General features: G+C 43.2%; 1 protein-coding gene across 39 annotated transcripts in view; it reads left to right on the forward strand.

The window, feature by feature from the left end:
- The first annotated feature begins 562 nt into the window (after positions 1 to 562).
- LOC138745038 (transcription factor Maf-like) overlaps positions 563 to 11278 on the forward strand; it is a 374863-nt gene continuing 364147 nt past the window's right edge. For 26 of the 39 annotated variants that reach the window (XR_011345926.1, XR_011345943.1, XR_011345929.1 and 23 more), the window contains exon 1: positions 563 to 2102. Coding sequence is in view for 1 of the 39 variants with exons in the window: in XM_069902099.1 (XP_069758200.1) it covers positions 1153 to 2102 (950 nt within the window). In the remaining 38 variants the exon portion in view is untranslated. The remainder of the gene's footprint in view (positions 2103 to 11278) is intronic. The other 13 variants (XR_011345933.1, XR_011345936.1, XR_011345924.1 and 10 more) reach the window with 2 other exon arrangements.

Consider the following 11278-nt stretch of genomic DNA (forward strand, 5'->3'; position numbering starts at 1 on the left):
TCCGATCTCCCCCACCCCACCCGCCTTGCACCCTGCAAGTGTTCGGTTGCCAGTCGAGCCCGTTCACTCGGTTGAAGTTCAGAGGCCAAGAGAGAGAGAGTCTCTGCTGAACAAGATATCCTTGCAACCAGCAACGGTCTAAAATGTATCACCATTACTGCACCTGCTAAGGATTGGACTTACATTGCGAACCACTTCAGATCAAGGATTTCCCAAAGACTGTAATACGAATTTATAGATCAGCCTTTGTATAGGACTGTGTGTCTCGTCCTATTCACACGCAGACCCTCACACATAGTTTGCTATTCTACGCTAATATTACTCTGGGTGATTCTGAATGACTCCCTCCCCTCTCTCTCTCTCTCTCTCTCCCTCTCTCTCTCTCTCTGTTCCCCAGCTGACAATCAGCTGATTCGAGCGTGTGATTGACAGTTTGAAAAGTTTGCCGGGTTCCACTCTTATGCTAAGCAGACAAAGCTGATGCGCCATCCCATTGGCTGCGAGTCTCAGTCAATTCCCCATTTGAAAGCTGACGTCGGGTTCAGTATAAAAGAGGCGAAGCTTTTAAACAGAGAGCTGACGGTTCCCGTCCTCCAGCTAAAATTTCAACACGCGTCGGGCTTGGTTCTTCCTAAGCCAGCAAACTATTGCAATCGCTTGTTATCGGCTTCCCCCCCCCCCCCCTCTCTCTCTCTCTGTGCATCTTTTATCTCTTTATCTGTCAGTCTCTCGCTCCCCCTTTTCGCTTCCCAGCCATTGCAAACCTCCAGCAGCCAAGATGAAGCAGTGAGAGAGAGAGAGAGGGAGGGAGAGACCAACACTCAGACCTGCTCGCTCTCCAGATTCCATGAAGCTAAGATTTAAGAGAAAGAGCGAAAAATCGTATTCTACCGATGCATCTTCAGTCTAACAGGATCGGAGACGGAGCAAGCATAAAAAAATATACTTAACCCCCCCCCCCACCCAAAAAACTGAAGTGTGCAGGACTTCCAAATCCTAGTTTTAAAAAAATCAAGCAACCGAGAAGAAAATAACAAAGAAATCAAACTGGCTCTCTCTCCTTCAGCTCAGAGCAGTCTGATCGCGGCGATCGCAGGCGTTTGCCCCGGCGTTTGGAGATCTGGTCGACCTCATACCATCTGCAGTAAAAGGATGGCATCCGAATTGGCAATGAGCACTGCCGACCTACCCAACAGTCCCCTTGCGATGGAATATGTTAATGACTTCGATCTGATGAAATTCGAAGTCAAAAAGGAGCCGCTGGAGTCCGAAGGCAATCCGGGCAGTCACTGCAACCGCATCGGGGGCTCGTTGTCTTCTACACCAATGAGTACCCCGTGTAGTTCGGTGCCCCCGTCTCCCAGCTTCAGTGCTCCAAGCCCCGGGGAGCAGAAGGCGGCGCACCTGGAAGACTTTTACTGGATGACTAACTATCAACAGCTCAATCCAGACGCTCTTAGCTTCACGCCGGAGGATGCGGTGGAGGCCCTGATTAACAGCGCTCATCAACAGATGCAAGGAGGCTTCGACGGCTACCGGGGCCAACAACAACAGCAGTATGGAGCAGCGGGGGCCGGCGCCGGAGCTGGAGCGGGCATGGCCGGCGAGCAGATGGGTCCGCCCGGAACCGTGGTGGGTCACCACCACCACCACCACCACCACCACCAGGGGCACCAGCACCCAGGGGGAGGTGTGGGCACCGGGAGCACCGGCCCCGCCACCGGCGGCATTCACCAGCACCCGCACCTGCGGAACAGCGACCGCTTCTCCGACGACCAGCTGGTCACCATGTCGGTGAGGGAGCTGAACCGGCAGCTCCGAGGTGTTAGCAAGGAAGAGGTGATCCGGCTGAAACAGAAACGCCGGACCCTGAAGAACCGGGGCTACGCGCAGTCTTGCCGTTTCAAGCGGGTGCAGCAACGACACATGTTGGAGAGCGAGAAGACACAACTGCAGCAGCAGGTCGAACACTTAAAACAGGAGATCACCAGACTGGTGCGGGAGAGGGACACCTACAAGGAGAAGTACGAGAAACTTGTGTCCAGCGGCTTCAGAGAAACGGGATCGTCCAGCGATAACCCTTCCTCCCCGGAGTTCTTCATGTGAGTTTGTGGGTTTGCTGTGCCCCTCACCCCCGAACAACTTTAAAAAAAAACTTTTTCCAAAAGTTTTTTTAACACCAAAAAACCTGCCGTTTCTTCCCCTCACCCTGTCATCTCATGCATTATACGCTTGCTCTATTCTTTTTCTTTGTTTTTTTTTGTAATGAAAGGACCATATTAATATTAAGCCTGCATGCTGGACATGTATGGATTGAATTAGCTAGTTGAAAACGGATTTTTAAGAATGAATTATGGCATGGCCACAAATTATATCGGTGACTTTTTTTTGCTCTTTTTTGATATGGAAGCAAAAACGAAACAAAATTGCACCGTTGATTCTCATCAACCCCTCCTTCCATGAGAAAAAGAAAGAAAGTTTGCAGTTGACTTTAGTTCTGGCCTTTGAAAACATCAGACTTTCTCATATGTATTGTGCACGGAACTGTTTCTGCATAAAAAAAAAGTATTGACAGACTGGATCTCTGTATTACAAAGTCTGGGACTATTGCTGTGGAAAACAATTATTGCCGTAATGTTTGGGACAGTAAATATATATATATATATAAAGTGGTGTGTTGATGCGGAGCACGATATAAGTTTATTAAACGTGGGTTAAACCCTTTCCATGCGTTTTGGGTTAACTGTGTAATTCGCTATGAAATGTGGGTGGTGGTGGTTGTGTGTGTTTCTTAACATTCAATTTAATTACTTGTCTGTATCTATATGTGTGTGTGTGGTGTATGTTTCATAACATGTAATTAAATGACATGCAATGAAACATATACATCTGTGTGTCTGTTAAGGTCATTTCGGCTGTGATGCGAAATTAAGGAACGGTGTGCAAATTGTAGGTCGATGTAGTTGATGGGTGTTTCCCCTCAATCGATGAAATCCAGTAATCTAAGGGAAGGCGATTTTGTTTAACAATTTGATTGTTTTGATCGGCAGTGGAGGGGAAACACCTCAACGTGAATATGCAGAATGACACTTCCATGGTCTTCGGGTCAAATAAATATATATTTTTTTATTGAAATGAAGAAGATTGAGCATTTTGTAGCATGAACTTTGTACCCCGGAAATCGGAAGGTGAGCGTTGAATGGTCCTTCTTGCTTATCGATCAGATTGCATTTCAGACCAAAGTCTTGTTAAAGGGGAGGAGCTCATCTGCAATCTCGTGTGTTTATAGGAGGTGATCGTGGTTGAAATTTTCATGGCGCTCTCTATTGACTTCTCCTTGAGCATGAAGAATTGCAGTAAAATAGATAAAACAGCAAATAAAAATGGAAATGACGTTCGGGGGAGGGGGTGAAGAATGAAGTCGAACACTGAGAACCAGGAATAAATATAACATGTTCTTACTCCCTTAAAACTACAAAATATTGAAGTTTCCCGGATTTACACCAATAGTTGCTATGTGTAGACGCTGGATTTTATATAGTCAGCAGAAAGGATCCGGGTTTGAATGTTTTCTGTTTAATTTCAGTGAGGTTTAGGATTGTTATATTTTACCACTCGTGTTTTTTTTTGAAAAATTACTCTATGTTTGTGTGGGTTTGCCTGTTCAAATTTAAACAAACGTCGAATACAATAGATTTTTCTTTCAAATCTGGAAAGAATTTAGTTTATTTCTTTACTTTCATGTTGTAGAAATTTCTCAAAAGTATCTCGAGTTCTTGAATACACACGCATGTGAGTTCAATTCTCGGGCGCTGCATTTCGCTTCTCCGACTTTTATTTTTTCCTTTGACTTCACAATTACAATTGTTTGAGATCTGGAAATTTGAAAGCTTTTGAATTCATGTGCCTGATGGGTTGGGAGATAGCCTCGAACTCTGGAAGTGTTATCACTCAGCATGTTAGAGACCTTGTTCTTAAATTGTTATGCACCGTCTCATTTTACAACCTTCTTCAACAACCACATTGAGAGGTTTTCTGTGACCCACCGCGTCCATTTTTGTCCAAGTAAAAATCTAAATTTGACTTTTAAGGGATGAACGCTTTGTTAAAGCATACGTTTCTAGAGATAAGTTTAGACCATTCAAAACAATGGCGAGCTGAACTGAAATATTTTGAAATACATAATTATTATCTTGCTTTTATTTTTTGTTTTCACTTTTTGGAGAATATGAAACACTCATGAAGAATTAGTGTGGGACTTTAAAATTTTACTTTATTGCGGGAGAAATCATCAAACATAGAAAAGACGGTATAAACCTGCTGTGAACATCTTAGATGTTTAAGGCGCTAAATCGATGTAGTTATCTGATATTCTTCCTTTGCCACATATTAGAGTAGCAAATGTACTTTTATTCTGTTAGAAAAATTGGAATATAAATATTTTTCTCCATTTGAAAGCACTGTCCAATATGTGTTAATATCCTTCCCAGAAAAGGTACAGTTAACAAATGTAGGCAGGTGCTATCAGTCTACGCACATAGAAAAAGAGATGAGTTATTCCCTCTATTTTTGAATCTATAATACTTTGCAAAATGACCGCCTCACTATTTAGTATACAATAGGAATATGTCAAACCGTCTTTTCAGTAGATCTCAAACGCCAAAATATGCCGCTGGAAAGGCCCCAGACGATTATTTAACAAGCAGATTCGGTGCTTGGGATATCGAATTTTGCAGTCCTATATTTGTCAAGGTAAACTTGTAGAAATGTCAGATTAGGGGTGGAAATTTCAGTCAAAGTTGAGAGCGAAGAAAATGTTTAAAATGCAGCGCATTTCAAATTGAAGTAGGGTTAAGTGCAGGTGGATTGAATACATATGGTGTCTCCCTTCCCATAACAGGCCGCTATCGATCGTTTTGGTCAGAGGTTACAAACACAACAACCTCAGGTTAAAGTATGATTAAGGTTAATATCGTGTGTGTGTGTGGGGGGGGGGGGGGGGTGGTTCTAGACCTTCCTGGCTTTGAATTGCTGGCATTCTGTCGAGCAATTTATGCGGGGGCCGGGCGAGATAGGAGGGAGATTAATGTTTAAATTAGAAGAGGTAACCTGGTGAATTGCACATTTTGTTGTTCGCTTTTGAATATTCATTTTTGAATCATCAACAATATTTTGCAGTCGAATGATCTCCACGGTCGAAAATAAAAAGTACATTGAAACCAAAACTAGTTAGTCAACGCGTCAGCTCAGCTGAACATCCCTTTTATTTGACAAATGTAAATCGGCTGGTTTAGATCAGGTCAGTGCCATAAGCTAAACCAATTACAGCGTAGGGCCTCAAAAATATATTAATGTAGGTTAAAGGTGTTTTTAAAATTATATTTTCCAGGCTGTTCTATATTATAATCTATGATCAAGCCACCCAAATGATAAATATGTAGTCAGTAAATGAATTCATTTGAAAATCATTTGTATTGTAATGTTTTAACAAGGGGCCTCCATATGTATATATATATATATATATATATATATATATATATATATGAAGCTCATCAAGTCTAAATCCGGCACTGGGTCCAGTTATCGCGGGGTAAAGGGCCGAGTAAGGTCACATTTTAAATCATAAACACCTGAAGGTTTAATACTAGAAAATACTAGACACTGGGTATTGTCTATCCAACGTTCACGATTGGAAGTGATATTTTAAGTGAGCGAATGAAGAATTTTTAACATGCCCTGTACTGCAGATCTCAACCATATATAGAGACAGCAGACAGAACAATGTTTTATTTCCAGGCGTTTAGATACAGGAGGGATAGGGCTAAGATTGGCTTTTGGTCTATGCTTTTGGGATTGGAGAGTTTCTACATTATCCCCCTGATACCCTAGCACTAACGTTGGTCGATAATTTACACCTACAGGTCTACCTCGCTTTACCAACAATCCAAATACGAAAATTCGCTTTTCTAATGAAACGTGTGTCGACTCATAGTTCGACAATTTGTGATTTCCTCAATTCTCCCATCAGACCCTTCATTTTTCTATTGCTAGACATCAGTGACATACTTCTTCAAAGTAGCGAGCATAGACAGGAAGTCCACTGAGCTGATGCAAATGATTTTATTTTCTTCCCATTTCGCTTTAAACCCTTCAGCTCCTGTGCTTGTCAAACCTGAGGGAAATCGTGCAGTAGAAAATAAAATCGACGCAGCGTCTTGCAGAGATTCATCAGCCTCACGTTATGCGGGTTGTTGGTATTTTGAGAGGGCAAATCTGGAGAGCATTGTCTTAAGTTATTCGTTCAAGTATTTTCCTACTGAAATCACTGCTTTCACCAGAGGTCTGATTTTCATCAGCGAGACTGAGCTGGGAACAGGCAAAAATCAGTAGAGGAGAAAAAAAGGCAGGGAATTGGGTAGGGAGGGGAGGAAAGGAGGCATTTTGTTTCTGAAATCTGAGAGCTTCCAGCTTTAGACTAAGTATAGTGTGCAATGAAACTACACGGAGGGGGATAGGTGTCGGAAAAAGCAGTTCAGTCTTGCAGCTCAATCTTTCACAAGGGCACACTTTTGCTGCTAAACGCACACCCGCGCACGCAGTTTCCTCCCAGCCTCTACTTTCTTCGCCTACATTGCCTTCAGTCGCCTCCCCTCTCTTTTTTTCCAGCTCAATCAGCTGCAACTCTGTCTTCCCACATTCGCCTTATACAACATATATTTAACACACATCCCTCTCACACAAATATTTGCTAGTACTTTATAGTTATATAGCTAGATACATTGTACAGACTACAGGAAGATCTAAGCGGAAATATCTGGACCCAGGGTCCAGATGAATTCGTCGCAGATGGACGCATGAAGCATTTTCCGGATGGATTTTTTTGTTGTTGTTGTTGTCTCTTGTACATTGTATTTCATAGCATATCTCAGAATGGATGGGGGAGATATCCAGCCCATTAAAAGACATACCCAATGAGTTCCACACAAATACGCACACCCCGTTCCTGAATAATTTTGCTCCACTGTTTTCTAGTATAGTCAACCCCCTTGCAGGAATTGCTTTTGAATTTGTTTCCATCGCCCGCAAGGGCCCTGTTTTCCAAATGATAATCCGCTGCGTAAAAAATACCCCTCTAAAACCTCCCCTCTGATGCGCATTGTCCACTTCCCCTATTTTGTCTACCATAAGACGATAAGATAGAACAGAAGTGGGCCATTCGGCCTGTCGAGTCCCCGCTGCCATTCCACCATTCTCCCACTCAGCCCCACTCCCCCGTCTTCTCCCCATAACCTTAGATGCCCTGACTATTCAGGTAGCTCTCAAGCTTTACCTTAAATATACACAACGACTGGGATCACTCGGGGATAACTGCGGCTCTGCGCACTCCCCTTTGTCAGAATGTTCCAGGTTCGGCTCCCACTTTAGCATAAATCACCGCACTAACAGATTGAGTAGTGAAGGAGAACTGCTTGTCAAGGGTTCCGTTTTTGAGTCTGTTATTTACTGCTATCTTCGTAATTTTAAAACAATGATTGTGTGTGATTTTCCTTCCACCAATCTACTTGTTAATGGCCATCTCGCCTGCGCAAAGTCCGCGATCGGAGCAGGTTCTTATGAAAATCAAAAGAAGATGCTTGGGAAGTGGGATATTACAAACAATTTTCATTTTGACCCCAGTTTTAAAGGAGGATGGGCCCGGTTGTCGGTTGGTAAATCTGTAACTGATTATAATTTTTTCAGCTGTATTAAGAAATAAGGTTGATTTAATGAGATGGAGAGACTTTACCTGCTTCGATTAATATGGAATCACTCCAAGGATGGGTTCGTTTTTGGACTTGCAACATTATTTACTACCTTTTGAGTTGCATTTTTGCATGCCACATTCTTAAGGAATATGCAGAAAATTGACCAGGGTACAGAAGACACACTCCCTGGGATGGTCAGGCCAGTGAGGCCTAACATTAGAGGAGGTGATGCAGTCCTTGAACTTGCCCGACGACTTTTTAAACTCATTTCAGCCGCAAAATAAATTTGCAAGGCAGAAAGGAGCAAATGGGGCAGGTTTTGTCAAATATTATGTTGTCTGAAAAAATGTTAATAGCAACGTTGTGAACGATAAGTATACTACCGCAACACAAGCAGCAGTTCACTCCCAACTGTAAGGGTTGCAGCCTTTTGTTGAATAGACATCTATTAATGAAACAAGATGAACACAAACGAAAGTCCCATCACAAGGCAAACGCTAACATTGGCTGCAAAATCGGGGCAGTTTCAGCAAGAAATAATTAAGCCTTCTGTAAGCGAATAGCATTTTAAGAACTCAGTTCCCGCTGGGTGGTACACATTCTTTAAGAAAAATTCCAATGTCAAATATTTGGGTTGTCGAGATAAAGGGATCATAAGACCATGAGCTATTGGAGCTATTCGGCCCGTCGTGTCCACTCCCCCATTCCGCCGTGAGCTGATCCATTCTCCCACTCACCCCCACTCCCCTTCCTTCTGCCCATAGCCTTTGATGCCCTGGTCTTTGAGATAGCTATCAATCTCCGCCTTAAATACACCCAACAACTTGGATCACTCAGGGAATGCTCTGCGCATTCGCCTCTGTCAGAATGTTTCAGGTTCAGCTCCCACTTTATCACAAATCCCTGCACTAACAAATTAGAGCCGTTTGTCAGAGAAGCCATATTTTGGGTGAGGTGAGAATTCCCGATACTATTCGGGAAGGAAATCTGCTCTTTATTCTGCCTGTGAGTCCAGCGCCTCAGCAACGCAGTTGATTCTTACATGTGCTCCGAAATGGTTTTGGAAGCCAATGGCCATTTCGGATGGCCAATATACAGGTATATGGGTTTTGACAGCACCCAGATTCTCCCTCCTCCGCCCACCCGTCCCCCCAAAAAAGGCACCTCGAATGTCTATCCAATTCCTATCGCTTAATAGCCTTCTTAAAAAGCAAACATCTTTTCAGTGGGTGGCGAATGCGGGCTGTGGAGGGGTGAGGCAGCCACTGGCGTCTTGCAGTGTGTGGGAGCAAAGTGTGTGCAAATTGCCATCCCGACGAGGGCGCTTCACTGGGAGCGTGAAACGTGGCAGGAACTTCGTCGAGGGCAATACACAAGGGTGACGGAGAAACTCAGCAGGTCGCGCAGCATCCATATGAAGTAAAGGGTAACCAATATTTTGGCCTTGGGGACGCAACAAATCTTAATTTTTTCAGAAAAATCTCGAAAATTGCGGTCCCCCCCCCCCCCCCCCCCCCCCAGGAACAGACCAAGATGGACACTTTTGTGTGGATCGCTTGAAAAGTCCTATCTTTACGAATCAAGGTGGACCCTTGAAGTGTAAGGGCAGTGAAACATACCCAGCAACGCTATCCTGTCCAAGCCATTGGGATTCCAAGTGGTGGTCGTGAGCTAAATTCACGTCATTTGAACAGGTCGTGAAGTTGCACAACGAGTTGTCTGCATTCAAATAGTGTGACTTCCACATCAGCCGTGTTTATCATATCTAGACTGAGAGTTTTGACAAGTTAAAACCACTTTCACTCAGTTTGTCTCAGTAGAATTCATTGTCAATCTGCTGTTCCATAAATCACACTATGGTGGAAAACTCTGCAAGGCGATCATCCATCGGGATCCTTTACTGGACCCAGTTTGCTGAAGCTGGATAGGAAATGGCGAGTGGAATCCCAGTGGCTTGGACAGGATAGCGTTGCTGGGTATGTTTCACTGCCCTTACACTTCAAGGGTCCACCTTGATTCGTAGAGATAGGACTTTTCAAGCGATCCACACAAAAGTGTCCACCTTGGTCTGTTCTTGGGAGGGGGGGTGGGGGGAGGTGGACCGCAATTTTCGACATTTTTCTGAAAAGAAATTAAGACGTCATGGATATTTGTTGCGTTCAGTAACAGGCGTGCATGTTCGCATGTGATTGGTCCAAATATAGACGCATTTTCCCCTCCTCCCCTCCTACCCGACACTTTTCCGTCACGGAATCCAACGCGCATTGTTGAGCATCTGTGCAGAATGCTGATCAAATAACGTATGGCATAAATCCACCGTCCAGTGTGACGTACTGCAAGAGGTGACTGAAATTAAAGTTACTGGTGCCTCGTAAAATCATCTGTCACCCGTTTGCATCAAACAAAATTAAAGCCAACACATTTGTAAAACTTGAAATTATTGGAAAATTGGTAAATAGAGACTCTTGGCATACTCGTACTTCTTTTCTCTTTCTCTAGTCTAGTCAATGGCCGGGAACCAGCAAAGGGGATTTGGGGGTCTTCTGCATTTGCACTTTTTCTTGAATTTGCTCTCCTCTATAGTTGTCAAACTCTTTCTCCCTCCCTCCCCCCGCTACCGCCCGTCCCGACCCCCAGATCCCAAAATCAATCTCACAAGTCCGAATCATGACTAAAATCAAAGTCTGTACGCATTCCTTATTCATGAAAAAGGTGAAATTCCTTCCGAGTAATTAAATTATTTCTGATTTTGGTGGGGGGAGTGTTGGGGAAGTTGTCGGTCCACGCAGGCTCCACAGACAAGCTAATGGCAATTCCTAATTGCTGACAAGAACCTTTTCAAGGTTAATGTGGGAAAAATAAACCCTGACGAACAATATTCCGAGTGAAACATACGTCATCAGTAATTACTATTCTTACATTCATCAAATTCCTTTTGTAATGTAATATAATATTCAGTCACATCTTGTTGGGATCGCTTCACCCAGAAGGTAACCGTCAAAAAGTTGCATTGAGTGAATACTTGACTTGTCCCCAACTGAAAAGAGTGAATGATAAATACTATTAATGTACAAATTTGGAATGCAGCAACTCCATTTGCCTTTTAGGATTATGAGATGAATATTTTTGTTTTGACATTCCCACTGAGAGATGCTCCTTTTCACCTATATATCATTAATAGGGACACAAGATCCGCAGTTGGTGAATGTCACTAATATAAAGACAGGTCTGGGTTTTTTTTTGCGTTTACATCTTGCGTACAAACGCAAATTAAACTCGTTGTGCACATTCTCTGGGTTACCGCAGAGAAATAGGACCGGAGATCCAAAAGCCGAACATTAATAGTATTTTTTAATAAAAATTAAGAGCCACCCATTGGAAATATATTTCTTAAGGACCATGAGCTGCAAATTTGTAGTGATATAAAGATTAAACAATGTTATTCTTCTTCTGGTTCTCCAAGTGGCCAAGTATCCCAAAGCATAATGCTCTGTGAGAGATTTGAAAGAATTGGACAAACTTTTTTAAGATTG

Source organism: Narcine bancroftii, chromosome 10 (assembly GCF_036971445.1).
Source record: "Narcine bancroftii isolate sNarBan1 chromosome 10, sNarBan1.hap1, whole genome shotgun sequence".
Lineage (NCBI taxonomy): Eukaryota > Metazoa > Chordata > Chondrichthyes > Torpediniformes > Narcinidae > Narcine > Narcine bancroftii.